The sequence below is a fragment of the Botrytis fragariae genome (assembly GCF_013461495.1).
Source record: "Botrytis fragariae strain BVB16 chromosome Unknown tig00000001, whole genome shotgun sequence".
NCBI lineage: Eukaryota > Fungi > Ascomycota > Leotiomycetes > Helotiales > Sclerotiniaceae > Botrytis > Botrytis fragariae.
In genome coordinates, this window is record NW_023500987.1 from 3,876,745 (window position 1) to 3,899,889 (window position 23,145).

The 23,145-nt window shown below is 35.3% G+C and overlaps 5 protein-coding genes across 5 annotated transcripts; 4 read left to right on the plus strand and 1 right to left on the minus strand.

Annotated features, from left to right (window-relative positions):
- Nucleotides 1–1,653: 1,653 nt before the first annotated feature.
- Nucleotides 1,654–2,783, plus strand: Bfra_001171 (putative short chain dehydrogenase reductase family protein; the record flags this gene model as incomplete). The annotated part of the gene is made up of 5 exons (XM_037331609.1): nt 1,654–1,822; nt 1,878–2,235; nt 2,285–2,331; nt 2,396–2,707; nt 2,764–2,783. The coding sequence occupies 5 exons, from the start codon at nt 1,654–1,656 to the stop codon at nt 2,781–2,783; spliced, it is 906 nt and encodes a 301-aa protein (XP_037197942.1).
- A 1,372-nt stretch (nt 2,784–4,155) lies between these two features.
- Nucleotides 4,156–5,329, plus strand: Bfra_001172 (putative d-stereospecific peptide hydrolase protein; the record flags this gene model as incomplete). Its single annotated transcript, XM_037331610.1, has 2 exons — nt 4,156–4,863; nt 4,925–5,329. The coding sequence occupies 2 exons, from the start codon at nt 4,156–4,158 to the stop codon at nt 5,327–5,329; spliced, it is 1,113 nt and encodes a 370-aa protein (XP_037197943.1).
- A 3,309-nt stretch (nt 5,330–8,638) lies between these two features.
- Bfra_001173 (putative maltose permease protein) lies at nt 8,639–10,483 on the plus strand (the record flags this gene model as incomplete). The annotated part of the gene is made up of 5 exons (XM_037331611.1): nt 8,639–8,851; nt 8,909–9,166; nt 9,233–9,481; nt 9,531–9,837; nt 9,903–10,483. 5 exons carry the CDS (start codon nt 8,639–8,641, stop codon nt 10,481–10,483), a joined length of 1,608 nt encoding a protein of 535 aa, XP_037197944.1.
- Nucleotides 10,484–11,097: 614 nt separating this feature from the next.
- Nucleotides 11,098–11,626, minus strand: Bfra_001174 (uncharacterized protein; the record flags this gene model as incomplete). The annotated part of the gene is made up of 2 exons (XM_037331612.1): nt 11,098–11,205; nt 11,537–11,626. The coding sequence occupies 2 exons, from the start codon at nt 11,624–11,626 to the stop codon at nt 11,098–11,100; spliced, it is 198 nt and encodes a 65-aa protein (XP_037197945.1).
- Nucleotides 11,627–18,634: 7,008 nt separating this feature from the next.
- Bfra_001175 (uncharacterized protein) lies at nt 18,635–22,935 on the plus strand (the record flags this gene model as incomplete). Its single annotated transcript, XM_037331613.1, has 3 exons — nt 18,635–19,474; nt 19,654–21,550; nt 21,803–22,935. The coding sequence occupies 3 exons, from the start codon at nt 18,635–18,637 to the stop codon at nt 22,933–22,935; spliced, it is 3,870 nt and encodes a 1,289-aa protein (XP_037197946.1).
- Between the last annotated feature and the right edge of the window lie 210 nt (nt 22,936–23,145).

Sequence of the window (23,145 nt, forward strand, 5' to 3'; positions counted from 1 at the left end):
CTTTGTAGGATCGAAATACTTCAATAAAATGTACATGTACTGCTAAATCATTTGTTTTGTTGCGCTTGTTACACATATCTATCAGTCAATAATAAGTCTAATGACAACAAAAATCCCCCTTTCTATAATGATTGCAAATATCAATCATCATCAAACAAGAACATAGGAAGAAGGGATTGTGACAAATATCGCGGATGCAGAGATCATTCATTGGCCTACCATTCGCCAAAAATCTCTAAATTGTATCTATTGCATTATATGTCGTCATCACTCTACTCTCCACCATTCAATTTACATTGAAAGGATTCGGGTTTCTCACATGGCAAGTGCTTGTGTTGATGATTCCTCAAGAGCCCTCACAAATGCTGAATGTCGGCAGAGATCCACGTTGGCATCTCATATTTGCGTTCAACCATCAACGATAATGTGTACCCAATACCATGTCAAAAAAGCCACTCAAAGAAGGGCTTTCTTTCATTTCAAGAGGGACCATGCAATGTGGTGCTGGCCTCATTCTGAATGTCGCCTACGTGGATATGCAGAATATCAAGAAAGGGGCGGGGCCAGATCGAGTTGAGGAATGGTTGGATTGCAACGTCTACCGAATTTAGACGACTCATTGAGAGAAGTTTATACACTTTTTTTTCAACAAAGGGGCCTGATAAACTGTCAGATTATGAAGCATTATAACTTGCCGCCCTGTCGTGCTCCAAGCAGGGCTATAGATCTCAATCATTTGCTTGTCCTCATACCACCACCAATCGTCGTTTCTGCTCTATGCCATCTTGCCTCTCTGAACTTCCCATTTCCCCCCTGCTTTTCCAAAGTACCAGGTCCTCCGTGGCCACACCATTTATACAGGTATGAATTAATCATTCAGGCCAGAAAGGGTCACGATTCAAAGCCAGTAAATGTGGTAACTACTCGGAAGGAGCATCTGTTTGCTTGCTTGTTTAAATGGTTTATACCAAGTCTATGTGGCCAAAGTAATTTTTTAGCTGGCGGTAGTAGGTGGCGTTCCGCGCAGACGCGATCACTTAATTTGATAAAAGTCGTGGAATCCTAGCGGATGCCAAAAGTACACTGCAGCATCTTTCAATCACATGGCTAGCCCTGATCAACATCTATATTTCAACTCATGTAGAATTGAGTGAATAAATTACAAGGTCGTTTACATTTTATCCAATAATACTTTCAATACCAAGGAAAAAAATTAAGCTCTCTGATTTGTGCTTGTGGATATTCTTCGGCATTCCATATTGGCCACCGAGATTCCTCACACTTTTACATTTTACATCTTAACCCTTTCTTGTGGAAAGCATTAAATAGCACGCTACAAGGATATCTGCCTAAGGCAGTTGAAAGCTTGATACAGTCTCATCCTAAACTTGAAGGAAATGGGCATCCCACTCTCAACAAATTCTACATCCATGATATACCATCGATGAGTTTCTTGGTATTCCGATAACTTGAGTAGTTTATGCTTGCAGCTTGCTATATTAGAGCCTGCAGACTCCACTTCTCCACGAATCCTCAACCACCCAAAGGCCATCCGCGTATCCGATCACATGTATTTTACAACGCAAGCCTTATAAATATTTAATAAGTGTAATCACGACTCAACAGTCTCTTTATCTTCTTCAATACTTCATCATGGAAGACGACAAATATAATAGAAATGCCTTAGTCAATCGGACATTACCTCAGATGCAGCTAGCAAATGGCTTGACCAACTCAGCACTTCCCTCAATTGAGACTGAAAAGAATTCATCAGGGTTGAATCCTGCTATCAATAGATTTGCAGTTAAGGGAAATGCGATCTGTATCATCCCCCTCCCAGCTATCATTGAAAACACTTACATAATGATCCAATTTAGTCACAGGAGGAGCAGGCACTCTAGCTTTGCAAGGAGCTCGTGCCCTTCTCGAACACGGCCTTAGTGGATTAGCTCTATATGACATCAATCCAAAAGACGATCATCCTGGCATATCCGCCTTGAGGGCAGACTTTCCCAGTTCCAAGATCCTCTTGAAACAAGTTGATGTCACAAACGCAGAAATTTTGAATCAAGCTATCGACGAGACAGCATCAACCTTAGGAAGTATTGATATACTGTGTTGCTACGCAGGTGTTGTGGGATGTGTGCATGCGCTCGATATAAGTGTCGACGAGTGGAGACGCACTTTGGAGATCAATACAACTGGGGCGTTTCTATGTGCACAAACTGTTGCCAAGTATGTTTCTGTATCGGCTTTAAGGTGGTAATACTAATTTTGAAATCAGAAAAATGGTTGATCAAAAAACTGGTGGCTCTATTGTGTTCATTGCATGTTTGTCTCCACAATCTCTAAATGGTCAATTAACGATTGAGTGTACACTAACAACAATTCCTAGCGATATCTGGTCATACTGTTAACTATCCTCAACCTCAAATCGCTTACAATGTCTCCAAATCTTCTTTACTTCATATGAAATCGTGTCTTGCAGCTGAGTGGTCTCGATATGGTATCCGTACGAATACTATTTCTCCGGGTTACATGGATACTATTCTCAATGAAGGTGATGGATTAGAAGAGGCAAGGAATATTTGGACTTCCAGAAATCCAATCGGTAGAATGGGAAATCCAGAAGAATTGAGTGGAGCTTTGGTACTATTATGTAGTGGAGCGGGAAGTTATATTACTGGAGCTGATCTGATTGTTGATGGTAAGTTTGATGGTTATGATGGGAGATCTGTGAAAGGTATACTGATTGATTGTTAGGAGGTCAAACTATCTTTTGAGCAACCAAAAGGATGCTGGAATATCACACTGAGTAGGAAGTGTAGCAACATGGTCTTCACCAACTAGGTCACTGAGCATTCTATCAGATTCTTGAATATCGTGTTGTCATTTTATCTCGCTCGAGAAGTCAAATTGTTAAATTGTGCAGTATAGGTCATTTCTTGTAGTAAAGGCAATACCTTTGCGCGATTGTCTCCTGCAGGCGTGTTTCTAGTTTCATAATTGTCCCTTGAGGTTGATCCAGCAGTCTTTTTAGCTTGGATTCATGTCCAAAATGAATTGTCATTCCCTTAGAGAGATATAATTAGAAACCCTGGGCAAAAATTATTGGTATCTCATTTCTCAAAATTTGCACGTTCATGGGGATCATCATGAGATATTCTTGATGTCGGAAAAGACTTTATCGGAGATCAATGGAATGAAGTGATTTAAGAGAATTCTGAGGAATGAAAGATGAAGGTATCACAATGTGTTCTCGTCAACTTTGATAAGATATCTGAAGTCTTTGTACCGATTTTTTTATTTAATTTTCACTGAGGTTGCAGAGAAGTCTATATCGAATGACTCCGAAGCTTGTCGGCAGCGTCTGACAAATAACTGTTGAAATACGCAACTGAGATAATGATCGATTTGCCAGACAATTGAGAATACCGGTAGTTACATCGAGCGAGTCAAGACTCAGTAGCCCAAGGTTACAGGAGAGTTCTCATCGGACGGTGAACTTAATGAATCGAGGAGGTAGCAAATTGGTAACTCCACTACCTCTAGCGGGTCATACTCCATCATTCCTATCTTCGCAAACGCTGTGCTATATCATTGCAGATTCTGACCAGCACACGCTCTTTGTAAATCGTGGTCCTCAAAAATCAAGTAGTGGGGCCTAGGTTGAAGGTTGGAAAGTGGCAGAGATATGAAATATGCACGGCGGCCATGAAACTCTTGCCGTTGTCCCTCCCTTCGAAGTCATAACAGATTTCGAGCGCAAGATTGAAAGGCGAATGGGCAGAGCAAAAACCCGAAACCGGGAGGAAAATCCAAGAGAAATCCATAAAAATACGCGAAGGGAGTAATATCGAAAATTCCGGTCTACAAGATTCATGAAGAAAGCAGCGTATGGGAACACTTTTGTAAATAATTGAGGTCTTCTCAAGTCTGCCAATTTTCCCTCGCAGATACATAAACAGCTTTCTATAGTTTGATAACTACCCCATGATTGTTCGATGGCCTCGTGAGTTATCTGAAGTTTTGCTTACTGCTTACATAATGCAGGGCAATGCTTGCTAACTCAACACCTGCCCTTCGTTTTCAATGAATGCGAAATACTTCGCCTCACACATCCTGAGCTTAACAAATTGAGCCAGTGAGTTGAATATGGAGAACAATCATAACGCGAAAAGGGCATTATCAAAGAGTTTGAGGTCGATTCTACAAAGTGGCATCGATGCCGGTGTTCCAGGTGTCTCCGCTGCAATCGCCACGTCTAAAGGAATTATATGGCGGAATTCTGCTGGGTTTGCGGTCCTAGAAAAGAATATCCTGGACAATGATTCGACCGTATTTGGGATCGGGAGTATCACCAAAGCTTTCGTGGCGGTTGTTATCCTCCAACTCATCGAAGAAAGCCAACTCAATATGTCGGACAAGATCAGTGAACATTTAAACCAGGAATATTTAGATGGCATTGGTAACGCAAATGATGCAACAATTGCTGATTTACTAAGTCATACTGCTGGTGTTGAAAGCTGGGAGGATGATCCGAACTGGATCACTGAAGCGAAGGGTGAAAAATTGGATCCGAAAATAATTTGGGACAAGAAAGATACTTTGAAGTATGTTAGACGACCATCTAGGTTTGAAACTCCTCGTTTCTCTTATTCTAACACAAATTACACTCTCTTGGGTTTGATCGTGGAGAAAATTGTCGGCCATTCAGCAGAAAGCGAGATCTGTCGGAGAATACTCGATCCTTTAAATTTAATGGATACATTTCTGGAAGAGTTTGAACAGGCGGGACCACGAAAGAATAATATGCCAAATCGATATGATTATGCTACAGATGAATTTCGGAACACTGCAGGAGTCTGTTCAAGTTTTCTCCGAGTATAATTGGAAGGGAATAGATCTTATTAATGCAAGGGAGTCAAATCTATCAGTAGAATGGGTAGCCGGTGGGATGATCTCCTCAACCTGTGACCTTCTCAAGTTTGCGATTTATCTCCGGGATGGAAAGTTATTTAGTCCCTCATCTATGGATCTTCTTAAAATATGGCAGCCAGCCACAGAATCAACGGAGATTGGGCATGGAATCTTTAGATTCGGGAAGTCCCGTACACAAACGAACTGGCTTGGGCATAATGGAAGCGTACTTGGATTTACAGGATCTCTATGGTGGAATGAGGAAATCGATTGTATAGTATGTGTTCTTGCGAATGTGAGATCTACGCATGCTGGAAAAGTTTCATCGAGTGCGCCACAAATTGCCTTCCAATCTGAGCTTCTGGAAGTAGCTAAGGAGTTGACTAATATTGCTGTAGAGTATGAATAATAATCAACTTAAAGAGAAATACTAGCTTTACAAAAGTCTACAAATTTCCTATCTGCTTGCAGGACTTTAGGCCAGTCAAAAATATTAACTCCGAAGCCTCTTCATGCATTACCCCAGGAGAGAAGCAGATTCTGGTCAGAGCCCCTTTTGAATCGCATATTGGTAAAAGTAGGGATCGAAATGTTTAGTTCACGTTTTTTGAAAACAGCCCACATCTTCTCATAGTGTAGTTTGATCTCGATAATCGATAAATTTGGTCCACTTCTTTCTCTGCATTTCTTTTTTTTCTGACATGAAAGATGGTGCGAGTATCAATGTAACAGCATACGCAGGAATGAAAAAGGGAAATAGAAATTGTCACTTGAAGAGGTAAATAACCGCCAGGGGTTTCCACTTGACGATTTGTATATATCAAAGTTGAGCTTCAGGCTGTGAAAGCATTGTTGTTCGACATGGCGAAGATTAAAAACCGCCAAAGTCCTGAGAGAAATGATTGGTTGTGATACCGAGGCCGATAGGGACCATTCCGACAATACCCCAAAAATAGATTTTCGCTGAAAGTTTTATAATTTATGTGGTGCGTTTATATTAAACCATATATCTTAAATCTAGTACACAACTCTTAATCTACTTATAATATAGAAAAGAAAGCAATTTTATTAATAATTGGAGCTCTAGAGATCGATTGATATAATTTTCAAGGATTTAAAATGGAAACCAGAATTAATATTGAATTGAATAGAAATAATAATATTATTAAAAAGTCAATTCAATATCAAAGTAAGATTTATTATAAATAAAGTGATGAAACTTTTAATAAATTCATTCAAAATTTCAATTTTCATTTTAAATTCTTCAAAACTATTTCAATTGATTTTTGAAATTTTAATTAATAATAGAATTACTTTATTCTCTTTTTCATAGATTTATTCAAAGTTGTGTACTAGATTTAATATTTATTAATTAATGAGTGAGAGATTCGCTTAATTTGGGCGATACTGTATTAGTCATCTATCCTAATATTTCAGGCATTAATAATCAAAAGATGAAAATCTTATATATTAATAAGCTAAGATCTTAACATAATTTATAAAAACTCCATTTTTCATTTGAATCTTTTCAATTTTATATTAATCGAATTCTGAAACTTCAATTGATAACTATATTATTTATTTCTTTATTTTATAAGTTCCCTTAAAGATGTGTACTAAGTTTAAAGAAATAAAAAATTATTTTATAAAGCATTTTGATGAGTGTGATAAGATAAGATCCTTCTCGGTTAAATGGATAAGATAAGAATTTCTTTTTTTCTTCAATCTCCCCCTCTCAACTTTCTCAATTGCTTCGATTTCAATAATTAATTTTACAAGAACCATTAGGGCTAGAACCTTGAAAATAATATCAATAGAATACCCTCAATTAAGAGTATCAGCTTATAGCTTAAAAGAATCATAATTCATGAAAATTCGAAAATATAATGAATTTAAAAGCTTCATAATGATGAGTTTTTACTATCACCACACCATTGAATACTAAATACTACAAGCAAATCTATTTTTAGTGTATTGTCGGAATGGTCCCTATCGGCCTCGGTATGTGAGTAACACAACTAAATTAGTATTAGGCATTTACCGCTGGTTCCACGAACAAAATTGCCATTTCCCAGATCTTGGCTCTACAAGTGGAGCGGAAGCAAAAATCAAGGCAGTCTGCTCCACGATAAATCCCTAGTCGAAGTGTGTCAGTGTCGGTTACAACCGTAGAGCCGAGGTAGGCGGGATTTCCTGGCACACTGGTATTCCCCGCCCCCCACTATCCCCCCAAATTAATGTTCTCCGGAGTTACATTCGTACCCACACAAGACACGAGTTACATCCGGAGCGCTTTCCCAGATATTAGGTGGAGCGGAGCTAACACTTAGCAGAATCCGGAAATGTTATCTTGGTGAGCGAGGCGAGCACTTGTCGAATCAGCTGAAGCTCATTGAACTGGCTACGGTACCTATGGTTGTAAACTCGGAATTTGATCAAGTAAGAACTTTCCTTACTCGTTATTCATTCAACATGAATATCTCTCCTATGCATCCCATCATACATCAATACTATTGACGTACCCTCGTATTTCAAACTGGTATCCAAGACTTGGACGACCAAAAACTCATTATTATCTTTGCCTTATGTAAACTTTCTTTTCAATCGTTGAAAAAAGCTTTACACCTTCCCGTTATAGTTGACTTTAAAAAAGCTTAAGTCCTTGGAAACCTGCGCGATACAACTGTTCAATTGCGAGCCCCATTTTATGGTAAGTTCGGACTCCGAAGCTTACAACTCATAGCTTATCTCAAATTCTCTCCATGCTCCGGCCACAACTCTAGTTTAAAGAATCATGTGGTTATCTTCGCGCTTGCGTCCCCGTTAGATTGATTGGAGATCCATGAAAAAATCGTAAGGTGGAACAATTTTATACATGTTTTCTCTCCATGTTTCCGGTCGACGGCAAACCATTTTGATCGTCGGTTACTTCTCCGCACGAGGCAGACCCTTTTCCTTTTGAAGGAGAAGTGACGTTGTCCACGTATGCCCATACGCGCGTTGTTAGAATTCCCTGTTGAAATCTCATTTTCTGTGCCTCGAATTTTCAGCCATTTATTCCAGTATCTTGTGTACACCACATTGCATATTGCTTGCAAGTCGCGAGAATGGAACGGAACAATGATTGTGACTGAGGAAAGCTGATTTACAACGGTGGAGCTCGGGGTGGAGCGCGGGGAAGTTTTACACAAGAGGTTAGCGTAATTGGGGAAACCTAATTTCACAACACGGGGTGCGGGGGATAAGTTCCCAAAGAGAATAGTTTCCTTCTAAAACTAACCAGTTTCAATTCGTGCGAATACAATTTCATACAATTCCATACAAACTTCGTTGTTTCTAATTGGTTCTGGCATGCATTACTGTTGAAGCATCACGTAGATAAATAAAGAAGCTACTGGGGGCGGGGCGGACTCGTGCGGTAGAGTTGTCTCATGCAGAAACGATTTTACCACCAATAAGCATCTTTCCGGACATGCAAAGATCAACAGGATATAATGTCCCGATTCCCCCAATGTACCCAGGTACCTTTTCATACTTTGCATGATAACGAGCAATTTATTTTGTCGATCGCCATTGCTTGTACGTGATAAGAAAGCTCTCCTGTGCTCTTTCCGCATCTGAATTGAAGCTGCCGAGCTTCCGAGATTCTGTTCATTTTGTTGAGCCTTGGGAAAATCCTTTGCAAAGACAAAACGACACTGCAAAAAACACATTCAAAATGGCGACGACTGGAGCTGATGTACATGGGGAGAAGGGCGACATTGAAAGCTTGAAGGCACATAACCTGGAACATGCCGAAGTCCTCGTTGATAAGGATCTTATGAACGATGCCTTCGAAGGAGAGAATCGAGAGCATGAGATGGGTATGTGGGAGGCTGCGAAACAACATCCCATGGCTTGCTTTTGGGCATTTACCTTTTGTTTCACCATTGTGAGTCCCTTAGCGTTTATGAAAATATTCCGCAGATTGCTTTCTAACACAACTCAGGTAATGGAATCGTTCGATATGTTCTTGAATGGAAATTTTGTTGCACTCGGTTTTTTCCAACAAACTTACGGTATCCAACAAGCTGATGGATCATATGCTGTTCAAACAAAATGGCAAAGTGCACTCTTTCAGGCAGGTCAATGCGGTGCCTTCGTTGGTGTCTTCTTAGCTGGCCCTGTTACCAATCGGCTTGGCTACCGTTGGACTACAATTCTTGGCTTGATCATGATGAATGCCACGATTTTTATCTCTTTCTTCGTAAGTTGCATGCTTGTTTTCTTAATGTTTGCAATGCTCAACGAGCTGACGATAAATACAATTTAGGCCGACTCTCTCGCTGTGCTCACAATCGGTCAAGCTTTCGAAGGTGTCCCTTGGGGATTTTTCATCGCAAACGCTCCAGCATATGCAAGTGAGGTCGTCCCTCTTTCACTTCGAGGTGCATGTACTGCTACTTTACAAATGTCTTGGTCTATTGGCAGTATCATCGTCGCCGCTGCCACTTATGGTTACAACAAAAAGGATAGTACATGGGCCTGGAGGGCGCCTCTTGCTTTGCAATGGCTTTTCCCCGTAAGTATTTCCTTTGAGACTCTGAAGATGTAAAAGCTCATTTGTTCAGACTCCACTCTTAATTCTTATCTTTTTCGCCCCAGAATCGCCTTGGTGGCTGATACGACGAGGTCGCAAGGAGGAAGCTCTTCGATCCATTACGCGTCTTGGCAATAAGTCCGAAGGGTATGCTGAAGGTCAAATTGCCATGATGGAGCGTACCGTTGAGATCGAAAAGAAAATAGGAGGGGACCCAACTCTTCTTGACCTCTTCAGAGGTACTGATTTGAGACGAACGATTATCACTTGCTTGATATACGCATCACAGAATTTTGCCGGAAATCTTATTGCCAATCAAGCTACCTTTTTCTTCGAGCGTAAGTGGATAATCTTCTCCTTGAAATATGAAGTCATGGTTAGCTAACTGTATTGATGTATTTAGAAGCTGGAATCTCCACAGACTTCTCTTTCAAGCTCAATTTGATTAACTCATGCCTTCAATTGGTTGCCAATGTACTCTCCTGGCCTCTTACCGCCAGATTCGGTCGTCGAACAATTTATCTTTGGGGTACAGCCACTAACGTCACTTTGCTCTTCATTCTCGGTATCTGCGCCTCCATTCCACAGAATAACCAAACCAATTACGCTCAAGCATGCTTGGGAATAATCATTTCATTCGTCTTCGCCGGAAGTCTCGGTCCAATCTCATACAGCATTATTGCTGAGACATCCTCTGTCCGTCTTCGTGCCTTGAGCACTGGTGTTGGTCGTGCTGCCTACTATGTTGCAGAAATTCCTATGATTTATCTTGCCTCACAAATGCTCAACTCAACCGGATGGAATCTTGCAGGGAAGTGCGGTTTTGTATGGGGAAGCACCGCTGTCGTTTGTTGGGTCATGGCCTACTTCTTCCTTCCTGAGCTCAAAAATCGCTCTTACCGTGAAACCGACATTCTTTTCAACCGAAAGATTTCTGCAAGGAAATTCAAGTCGACCATCATTGATGTTAAGGATAACGATTAAGGCGGTTTTAATATAAGATTAAAAGAGTGATACATTGTAATTAGAAATGGGGGGGTCGTGATTTATGGCCTACTCCCAAGTAAGTAGTCAGGAACTGTATTATAGGCTATAGAAATTAGATAGAATGTAGAACATAGAAACAAGATATGGAGCATGTATTAATCTAAATTGTTTTGTTTTAAAATTATTTCGATTGAGCATAGTTCATTTTCTTTACTCCAGATTCTTTCTGAAGTTTCGACTACCAGAGCCCCGTTACTTTATTGCGCATAGAAGCAAACTGGCCCTGATTAGTATCAGGGTACTGACAGTATCGGAACTTCTTCTTCTTTATTATGCTGTCGGATGTTTTGGCCATGTAATGTTACCTAATGTTCAAAGATCTTGTTAATTTTCACCCAGTAATGAATACAAGGAAAGGTCTTCATTTAGAAATTCCACAAAGATGGAAGTCTATTTTACTTGGGAATATCCCGCATTGTGTTCAGTAATTTCCTCGTTATCAAAAGCCTCGCTCTTGAGCTTTATTTGAAATCCAACGAAATCCACGTGAAATCTTATATAGAATTAAGATTGCTTAGTAGTGGCTATGAAGGTAAACATCCTGTCAGCTTTCAGGAAACAATCTCTCCAATCTTAGAAATAGTGTCGTGAAACAATAAGCATGATACACCATGAGTTGAAGCAAAGTGTAACTGATCTGTCAGCACTAATGCAGGGCACTTTAGTAGATATGTAAAATATTACCAACATTTTCAGCCCTGTCGATCGATTCCGCAGAGTCTCCTTATGTTTCATAATACTACAATAAGGGGCATACATGTAAAACTCACGATTAGCAATTGATGTCGACTAATCAAGACATTTTGGAGAAGCGACTATGGCTACATTGAGCGGGCAAGATTAAACTGGAGACGACTATCACAAGTATCAAGATCCTCTGTCTTCGTCAATTTTCCTTGAAGTTTTATAGTTGAGTGTGCTGCTATGTACGCAAAAGGCATTCCAAGACATCCTTTCAATCAATCCAATTGATCATGTTCTAAACAGTACGTTATGGTCAGCCGCTTTAAAAATCAATGCTTCCGTGTCATAATATTTTTCTTGTCTGCAGTGACACATTGCTCTCATCATCTTCAGCATATCTTCTAAATAGTGGTTTTACTTAGCGATCTCCAATGCCTTTGGCTGGATGCCTGATTTGCAAAGCTGGGCGAAGTCTAGGGATTCTCTGAGTGTCAGAACTGAGCTTGGTGAAGCGCTTCATCAAACTTGAAAAGGCCAATTCACAAGGTTGTAGCACCCGAAGACTCCGTGGATTGATGCAGATCTTTCTTGGACTTGGTTGACTTGGCTCATCATCGGAAGTTTTCGATGTGATTGAGCTGCTCGCACATCCATCGTTTGTCGACCGAACTTTATGCACCCTTCCTTTGATCAATTCAAATAAGGAAATATGTCGCGCTATACATGTAAGCTCATCGAAGCTACGTCAAAGTTTCAAGTATAAATGCTCGATCAATTCCAATGTTTCTTTCTCCTTCAAGTCATTCACAAATTGTTTCAATCACTTTCCACACAACTTAAAAAACCAAACAAAACCTCATTTCGCAAACCCGAACAGACTTTCAAAATGCTTCTCACAAACATCAACACTGTCGCCATCGTTCTCTGTGCTTTTTCAGCACATCTTCTGCCACTCAGATCATCGATATTGTGAAGCACTCAACAACAACCTGCGGTGACTCTGGAGGACCAACCAGAAACTACAACTCTGGTGATTGCTATACTTTCTATGATACCGATCATGGATTGGTGTTGAAAGACATGCCACGAGGATGCACTTGTAAGTGATTGACCACTTTATGTGATTACTAGCATCATGTAATTGCTGACTGACTTGCATTTGATAGTGACTACCTATGCAGCTAAAGGTTGTGCCGGAGTGACTAGCCACTATGGTACAGACCGTCTCAATCAATGCATCTCTTTGCAGGGTAGATGGTCGATGAAAGTAGTTGGTTGTTAAGCTTCTGATGCGCTTTGGAAATGGAAGACGCGTCATGTTGCACTGGTGGTCTCCTTGAGTTGTCTGGAGTTGTACTAGGATATCATGTCTTTGTATCGAAATTTGTCATTCATTTCTAGAGGTATTTTAGGGAGATATGAAGGATTCTTTGAGTCCTTAGTGGTTGCTTTTGATCGTATTACAAGTCACACTCATTAGTAGTTATATTATATAGCAATTACACTCGTTTATTTTGCTTATCAACTTAATATTATTATAATATAACTTAACTAGCCCTGTAGTAATAGAATCCGTGGTTGACGAAGTGATCCTTTCGTAATTATCATAAATTCTATAATATTTTTATTATATATTGAATAAATCATTTTTAAAGTATTAATATAATTAATCTAAATCTCTATACTTTATAAGATTTATTCTAATTAATAAGGTTTTAATAAAATTCTTGAATTTGGAAAGCTTTTAAGTTTTAGTCTAAGGTAATCATTTTTAGATCAAAATATCTATATATATTTAAATTAGATTATTCTTTTATTTATTTAATACATTCTATATTATATAATATATTAATAAAGCTTTTAATTAAAAAATAAATTGAAAGTGAATAATAAATAATAAGAATACTTCCCTTTAAACTTTTAATTAATACTTTTTATTTATCTTCTAGCTTCTACATTTATTCCCCTCTTTTTCTTTTTAGCTTTAATTTATTTTTTTAATCTCCCTCTAATTCATACACTTACTTTCTTTTATTTATTTTATTTATAACTCTAATATTTAAAGATCTTGAAATTCCTAAAATCTCTTATAACCCTTATTTTCTTTTTTTTTATCAAAATTCAATAATAAATAGGTTACAAAAAGAATCAATTTGATTTATTAATAATAAAGAGCTTTATTTATTATTAATGAATATATATATTAATATTGTAATATATGAAATAGAAATTTGTATAAAGATTTATATTGAATTTATCTTTGTCTGGAATATTAACTTTGTCACCATAGAGTAAAAGTGGGTTATATTATAATATAGGTTAGATATCTTTATATTAAATTTTGTATATAAAGATATTTAAAACAAAATTTTCTAACTTTATAAATACTAGAAATAAAGTTTTGATATTTTGAAATATAATATATTTAATATAAAAATTCAATATAATAAGATATTATAAAAATACCAAAACCTTTAATAAAGATATTAAAGTTTCTTTCAAATTTTCGTTTTTATTTAACAAAAATTACTATAGAAAATTTTAAAATTATATTAATTTAAGAACAATATTATTAAAAAATGTTTTATAACTTTAATACTATATTTTTATTAAATATTAAATTTAATTATCAAAAAAAATTAAATTATCTTTAATATTCATAAAAATAAAAAAAGTCACTCTAAGTACCTTTGTATACAAAATTTGGTATAAAGATACCTAACCCATATTATAATATAACCCACTTCTAGTCAAGTTACGTTATTATATAAATTCAAATATAACTATCTCTTTCTTTATATCACTTATAGGATCAATATGATATCCTACAAAAAAATATAATAAGAAAAGTATTAATTTCAATACTTTTAAAATCATTCTGACTAATCTATATTATATTAATTATTCTATATTATATTAATTATACTAACTATTATTCTAAGGAATTTTTTGTTGATTATCAACTCTAGTAATCATTTTTGATAGAAAGCTAATAACTAGTTAAAAAGTTCTTAATTGATTACTAACTCTATAGAATTTAATTTAAATCTTTTCAAAAATCTGAAAAAAGGATTAGATAGAAATTCAATTGAATTATATTTATTTGAAAATTGAATTAAATTATCTTTTAAATTAATTGATTTATAATATTAACCCTAAAGATCGAATTTGAATAATATCAGAAAATACTTAGATAATTGTTACAACGGATTAGTAACAGGCTGTAGAATCACTAATATATAGACTATAATAATATTATAGGCCTCAGTGATTCAGCTATAATATACTAGGGGAAATTAGATATTTAAGGAAAGTCTTAGGCATATATATAATATTAGTTATAGGATATCCTAGAAACATAGAATATAGTTCCCAGAATGATAGGTTCTAAGAAAGATAGAATATAATAAATAAAAAAGCTTTATTAAGATTAATAATATTCCAAGAAATTAGCCTCAGAACAAAAGAATAAGCTAGGATATTAAGAGTCACAGGATTAGTATCCTATAATAGATAGTTCAGGAATGACAGTGCTCTAGGAACAACCAGCTATCTCAATTGTTCAAATAGAATAAAGATCTATATAAAGGAATAGGTTTTATTATAATATAGAGCTTTATATTTAAAAAAACAATTATTAATTTCATTATTATAGTTATAAGAATTGCAATTAGTTATAATCTTATTGAATTCCTATTTGAAGTTTAGTCTAAATTATCTTGAGAGATCCCTAAACACTTCCATGTGACCCTAGAGGCAGCTCCTGTAATAATAAGTTTGTAAAAATGAAAATAGTAATTAGTAAAAAGTTATTAATTAATCATTAACTTTATAGAATATAATTTGAATCTTTTCGAAAATCTGAAAAAAGAATTAGATAGGGATTCAATTGAATTATATTTATTTGAAAACTGAATTGAATTATCTTCTAAATTGATTGATTTGTAATATTAACTTTAAAGATCGAATTTGAATAATATTAAGAAATATTAAAAAATGCTTGAATAATTTTGTAAAAAGTTATTAATTGGTTATCAACCTTATAAAACATAATTTGAATTTTTTCGAAAATCTGAAAAAGAGAATGAATTAGAAATCAATTAAATTTGTTGAAAATCACACGTGTAGTACGTGTGTGGCACGTGCACACCACTATAAAACTCCTTTTCCGGGGTTCCCGGATATACAGATCTAATATATATATTCAACATATCACTTATTATGCGTAACTTGCTGTCTATTTCTGACAAAATTATATTTATTTGAAAACTGAATTGAATTATCTTTTAAATTGATTGATTTGTAATATTAATTCTAAAGATTGAATTTGAATAATATCAGAAAACACTTAAATAATTTTATAAAAATGAAAATAATGATTAACAAAAAGTCACCAATTGGTTATTAATCTTATAGAATATAATTTAGATTTTTTCAAAAATCCGAAAAAGCAAGTATATAAAAAATTAATTGAATTATATTTATTCAAAATCTGAATTAAATTATCTTTCAAATTGATTGATAAATACTTCTTTTTAGATATAATCTTATTTTAAAATTTAATATAGATTTTATTTAAAGCTTAGACTTTTTTATAAGGATTTCTTAGGGTTATTATTATAGCAACTAACAATAAACAATAAGATTTATTTATATTAAAGCTTTTCTTTTATTTCAACTTTTTGAAATTTAAATATTTATAATTTCTTGAATTAATTTTCTTTAATTTTTTGACTATTGAATATACGAATAGGGTTAAAAAAAATAGAATTTTTAGAGTGTATTTGATTTCTTTTAATTCAAGGAGTTCAATGATATTATTTACATTCTAATCAATTAATTTTTAAAGAAGTTATAATTGATTAAAGATAGACTTTAAGATTATATTTCCTAATTTAGCGAAAAACAGGATACTGCCAACCGCTTACCGCTTTCTGAATTAGGATTTTTCAAACATATATTCTTACTAATCGATTTCCCACCTTTCCCAATCAGGATTTTTCAAACATACATTATTAGTTTTTCAATACTCTTAAAATTAAGGATTTTTTCTAAATATTCTATATATCCTCTAAGGTTATTTTGAGTTAGAATTACAAATATCTAATCAGAATTAGATTATCTAGTAAATTGATCGATCTATAGTAGTTTTATTAAATAAGATTATATTAAAGATAGAAACAACCCTTGATTGTTTTTACCCCATAAATTATATTGCCGATTTATTCACCGCTTTTTGAATTAAGATTTTTCAAATTATATAACATAGTTTATCAGTGCATGGCTCATATCAGTGGATAGCCTACTTTCATCTCAATTTATACTTTCAAATTCATATTTCTTAACAATTATTAAATCAATTAATTAAAGCTATTATAAATCTAATAATCTAGGATTTATTATATTATTTTTATAGATTCTTATATTATAATCTATTTTTCTATATTTATTATAATATTAATTAAAGAATATTTCTATATTAAAATTTCCTTTATTTCAATATCTATTATATCGAATTTGAATATTAATCTTTTATTGAGATAATATATTTATAGCTTTTTATTTAGTAAATATTTCTTTTTAATATAATTAGGTTTTTTTATATATTAATATTTATTTAATATTTTATTTGTTTTTTAAAATATATAAATCTTTATATTCAAAAGTATATTCTTATATACTAATCTTTTTATACTTTTAGTTAAAGTTAATATAATTTCAAATAAAGGTATAGAAAAGCTCAATTGATAATAAGTTATTTGAGATTTAACTAATATTAATTAAAAGAATGCTTTTGTAGAATTGTAAGGTATTTGAGAAATTCAAGATTCTAAATTGGGAAAAGGAAAAATAGATATATAAATTCGAATATTTAACTTAGAAAGTATTACTTTAAAATTGAATAGAACTAATTCTATTCCTCGAAACTCTGATTTCATATTCTGATTTATAATTGATTATTGATATACAATTTTGAAAACTATAAAGAATTCGATTTTTGAGATATAATTAATATATACCTTTATAAACCTTTCAATTTGTATATTATACTTTTATTTTAAAATACTAAAACATTCAATATCAAAAGATTAAATTAAATAATTTGAATATAATAATAAATATACATATTTAATATTATTCTTTTTACAATAATTTTGGAATGATATTGATTTATAGTTTTTATATCTATTCAGTATTAGTATTCTATATTTGTTCTTAATTCGATTTCTTATATATTTATTAAAGTATTTTAATTATTCTAATTCTATCTTATTATTTATTTACTTATTGCTTATAGATTTAATAACTTAATTTATAGAAAGATTAGTTTCTATATATTAATTGAAAAGATACACCTATCCTTGAACTATTAGAAATAAAAATATAATATTCTTTTTATTATTACTATATATAATCACTATCGCCTATTCTTGATTATTTAGCTATATAATTTTATTTCTATTATATCTCTTAATATCAATAACAACTATACTAATACTTATAATACTTATTATAAAGCTAATTTCATCAAAATTCTATAAATCATAATCAAAAATACTATATTTCATTTGTATATTCGATATAAATCAGAACTAGTTTTTAATAAGTATAAAATCTTTATAGAAAGCTTTTTGAAAATTATAAATATATTTAAAATATATCTTTAATTTTATATAATATTTAATAAATCAATAAGCCCAAAGCTTTTCAATTCTTTTTGTATCTTAAGATTTAAGAATATGATTTGCTATATTTTCCACCCCTTTTTATTTAAATATAAAATCTCTCAAATTTATATTAATTATATACTGAATAATAATTTCCTTTTTTAATTCTAAAAGATTTTGAAATTTAGATTGAATTTCTATATAAGGAGATATACTATCAATTTTATATTGTAATATTGATTATAGAATATTATATAGTATTACAATCTTTCGAATATTTAGCTTCTTATTTTTCTGAATAACTATAATAGCAAATAATATATAAGCTTCTTTATTATTCGAATTTATTGTGGGTTATTAATAAAATATGTGTTGAAATGAGGGAGTTGAATTGAGGTAAAAGTGGGCCATCCACTGATATGGGCTATGCACTGATAAACCATGTTAATAAAGTATTATATGAAGAATAAATCTGTAAGAGACTTTGATAGATCCTAAAGAGGAGGCGTCTTGAGGGAATTAACAGAGGAGCTCGAGAGGGCCCTAAGAGAGCCCCAAGAGGATTAAGGAGGAGACTAGGAATATATCAGGAGGGACCAATAAAGAAGCAGGGATTGATCTGTTAAATGGGGGTAAATGGATGACTAACCTCGGTTTGGGGCCAGATCTTTATAATAATATATGAAGATTGAGCTTTTTTCTCTGCGGTACGCCTCATCCCCTCTATAAAGCTAAAATGTTACCCCCAAAAAAGCGCGGGCGGCCGAGAAAGTATCAGGATCCTGAAGAAGCTAGAAAAGCTAATATTGAAGCTACTGCTTCCCGCCGCAAAGCTAAAGCAACCCAATCTTCAGGCCCTGTCGACTTCATTGCTTTTGAACCTTCTCATCCAGAAGTCCCTGTCAGCACTCCTCTTACAACCAGTCTTCGAACATCTATTCAAATCCCTTATGACGCTCAAGATATTGAAGAAGACGACATTCCAGAAGATCTACTTCCTTTACACTCTATACAGTCATCTTCGATTAATAAAGACAACAATACCGCTACACAGATTGAGCTGGTTCAGATCAACAAACAATTAGATAACCTTGAAAGAAGCGAACAGGCTACAAAAAGAGTAGAAAGTTTTATAGCATCACAAATAGCTACAACAACCAATCCTATTGAAGAGCCAAGATCCAGCGAATCACCAGAAGAATATCGAAACAATGGGGTTGAAGCTGCAGCTCCTGAATTACGAATGATGGAAGAGTCAACAGCTTACAAAAACCTTCCGCAACCTAGCTCTTTGCGCTCTCCATCAATAGTTTCTAATGTATCGAATAATTCACTATCAATAATGTGGGGGGGTCACAGTGATGAAGATGATGATTCATCAAATGTTCAAAGACTGGTAATAAATTCACCATTATCACAAAGTTCGGCTTTAAACAACCAGCTTTTATCCAATATTTCATTAAGCAGCAGTAAGGGCGAAAATGATATTTATATCGATAAACCCAACCTTCTTCTCGAATTGAAATCTTTTCATCGCCTCAGACTACCCAGTTATCATCTTTGCGATCATCACCCTGTCAGCCAGTCTCTCAATCAACGATTCGAGAATCACCCCTTCCGATACCCCCTAAACCCAATCTCCAAGCCAATCTTGCAATAATAATACCTCAAGCTTCAAGATCCCTTTCAAAGGAAATATCAATTTCAAACTCCAAAGAGTCTATCGCTCTCAGGCTTGCTAAGCAGCTTCGGAAGTTTCAAGGTTGCACTCATAACCAGCATCATAAAGCCGATCATTCCCATCGGAGGCATCACCAGCGTTCAGATGTACATTCTGAATGTTCATCCCTGCCTCAAATTACTGCTCTTCTTAAGGGAGATTACATTGGAGGTTCACCTTTGCCCAATGTTTTGAACAGTTCTAAGCTCATGAAAGCAAGAGACTGCAACAATATTGATTTTCAAGCAGCGTTTGAAGGGACTAGCGCATCAGCAGCTCCTGAAGATAACAACACACGGAATGAGAATTTGCCTAAGAATCTATGTTTATCTCAGCATTACACAAGTAGTAAGAAAAATCGATTGCCTAAAATCACATTTGATATTGATAGCACCTGCTGCTTCCCCAGCAGTTTGGCATTTGCAAAATGTGGTATCAATTGGCTGCCTAAAGCGCATGCTATTTTCAACATTAAAAGCGATATTCATTTTGGATTGCGGATGCCAAAATATAACGATCACGGAATATTAACTCGAGAATACACCCCCCTTCACAAAATTCCACATTATTGTTTTGGTTCTGTGATTGGAATTGAAACGCTATACGTTTTTATCTTTTTCCCTAATCTTCATTTGGAGAGTGATTACTATAAACACTCTACTTATTTGAGTAAGCAAGATGATGAGCTATTTTATGATGCTATTGTTGGCCCAGCATTAAATAAGATAATCAAATCCTCTAATATTGTACAACACTATCCTGCATCGGCTAAAATTGCAGACTTGGACTCGATTGCAGTATCAACAGAGCGCCTTAGTCGAAAAGAGTCTGCTAGAGTTCAGCTCATCAAACATACCATCCAGCCCCAATACCTTGATGCACTCTGGAATCTAATTCTTAAAATGATCGACGAGAATCCAGGTTTTGATCGATTTCGTGGCGCAAACTTGTTTGCTAATTTAAAGAATACTAAGCTGGAATTTATGGATACTGACTTAGTTCGAGTGTATAATAATTGGCAAAGCAAGTGGTTTGCTGCAACAGATGCACAATTTTATAATCGAGATCGCACCTACGTTGATCTTGCCAAGCAGGTGACATCTGAAGATAGCGCTCTACCGTATGATCACAAGCCGGAAGATCACGAGGCCGAAGTCTATTTGTGGAAAAAATGCTGTCTTGAGGCGTATGCTAAGACCCGGGTTGTTCTTAATGCAAATGGGAGCCCAGCGAAAGGGAACCCTAAATGCACTGTGTATCCTTGGGCGGCAATGCGGGATACAGCGGGCCAGACTATGTTCGCTGTCCCTAATGGGGGTGAGAATAGGGATGGTTTAATCTATTCTCAATTTTATGGATTGATTAAGACGCCTTTTGATTCATCCAAGGTGTACGTTTTTGAGAATGATTCGGTAGAGAACTTGGCTCTCGACCCGGGGTATATTCAATCTCTTCAACAAGAAGGCGGTGGAATCACATTTTCCAAAGCTAGGTGTGAATCTAGCTATCTTCACAGCAAGACGCGGGCATCTACGAATTTGGTTGACAACGGTGGAAAGTCTTATGGGATTCGAGAAGAGCATCGGATCTCTTTGACGATTATGGAAGATATTTATCATCAATGGCAGGATTGGGATTTATATAATGATGAGGTGGATTCCACTCAGTCTTCACTCCCTTACTACATTATCCCCACACGGCAGTTGTTTGACTTTCTCTCGGCCCAAATCAATAAATATTGCCTTCTCTTCGAGCATATTCTTGCAAACACTGGGGCAGCTTATTCGCTACCAGAGACTATTGTTATGGTGATAGCGTTGAGAGCCCTTCGATTTTGCTATGGCAGCAACCTAATCCAGCGGGAGTCCTTATTATACAAAGATCGCTGGGAGCCAAGCAGAGGCTCTAAGCGGATTATTAAAGAGGGTTTAGGTATGCAAGATACTTTGGATCGCTGCGGTTTGGGTTGATTTTTACCAAAGTTCAATTGGAAAACCTGGAGGCTTGAAGCGCCGCATGAAGAAAACATTCTTGTCGGAAGCTTATTGATGCATGCGGAATATAAAAGACGGTGGTGTGCAGTTAAAGACCTTCGAGATGTTTATGTTCGCTTCAGCCAGGTTGAGGCTTGGTACGCTCGTTTTAGTATACAATCTAACTCTTTTCTATTAAATAGGTGGTTAGAGTATCTCCACGTTTTGAATATCGAGCAATTCGATTTGGATATCTGGAAGGCAATGCTCAAAGCCCACAAGCGCTCTCCTGAGTTGGCACCTGACGCGGTACAGAATGGAGTTCCTCGATTTTGCTACAAGGATATGAAGGAGATGTTCATTGTTAATGGGCTTGTACAGCCACCTCATTTTGCAACAGGGAATAAAACGCGATTTGATGAAGTTAGCGATCTTCTTAATTTCCTCTTTTTATGGCAGGATGACGAGAAGCGTTTAGGCTGGAATCGAAGGCCATATAGAGTCATTTTACAAAAGACCTTTATATTGATTAAAGATCGGTTGGGACATCGAAAAGCCGATCAGTGGCTCAATGAACTATTCCATTTAATTCGGTTGACGCATTGGGTTCTTCCTTATCCATCAGAGAAAGCTTTGATTACATCAACGAAAACTAATCGAAAAAAAGGCCTTAAGGGGCGTATGATGTGGTTTCCGGTTGTGTATAACCCTAAGAAGATCGAGTTTTCTGCCTCTACATCGCCTATACTCTCTGGAATTTTGCAGACCGCTCAGCAACAAATATTTGGCAGTAATTCTGAACAGCCTTTGTGGAGCGTTATTCAAATATTTGCTGCGTGTGTTGCTCAAGGGATTAAGATATATGAACAAAAAGAGGCCTGGGTACTTGGGAAAAGGAGTGGGAAAAAGGGTTTTCGGGGACCAAGCTCTGTATCGGTTTGGGAGCCGGCGCTCCCGCCAAAATTGAAGATGCTGGAGCAGATCAAGGAGCGGAGCTTGAGCGAGCTGGAAGATCTAATGCGTGGGTTTGTTGAACAAGCCAATTCTATTAGTGATATTCAGGAGCGAAATGATTTTCAAGAACAAGAGGACATTCAGATGCAGGAAATGATTCAAGAAAAGATTCAAGAAAAGATTCAAGAAAGGATTCAAGCAAAAGAAGATAATTGCAGGCCAGGTCGCTTATCTATATTAATTACTCGCAGCAGTGAATTTGCAGCTCCACAAAAGTGTAATCGAAAAGTAAATAATCAAAGGGCAGAACAAGAAACCGAGTTATATGAGGAGGTTGGCAGCCGGGAGGGTAGCGTTTATGAACCGCCAAGTAGTGATGGAGAGATCTAGTTTCAGGATGTAGCTTAGGTGGTTCGTCTTTGTTGGCCTCGAAAAGAGATGTTCGATCAAAGTCGCGATATGACCCGGTTCACCATGAGTTACGTTATAATATAAAAGCATAATATTGCCAATGAGTTATCACTTTCCTGATTAGGGTTTTTCAAATAAAAAATAAGTTATCTAATTATAACGACTTTATATATATATTATCTATATTAT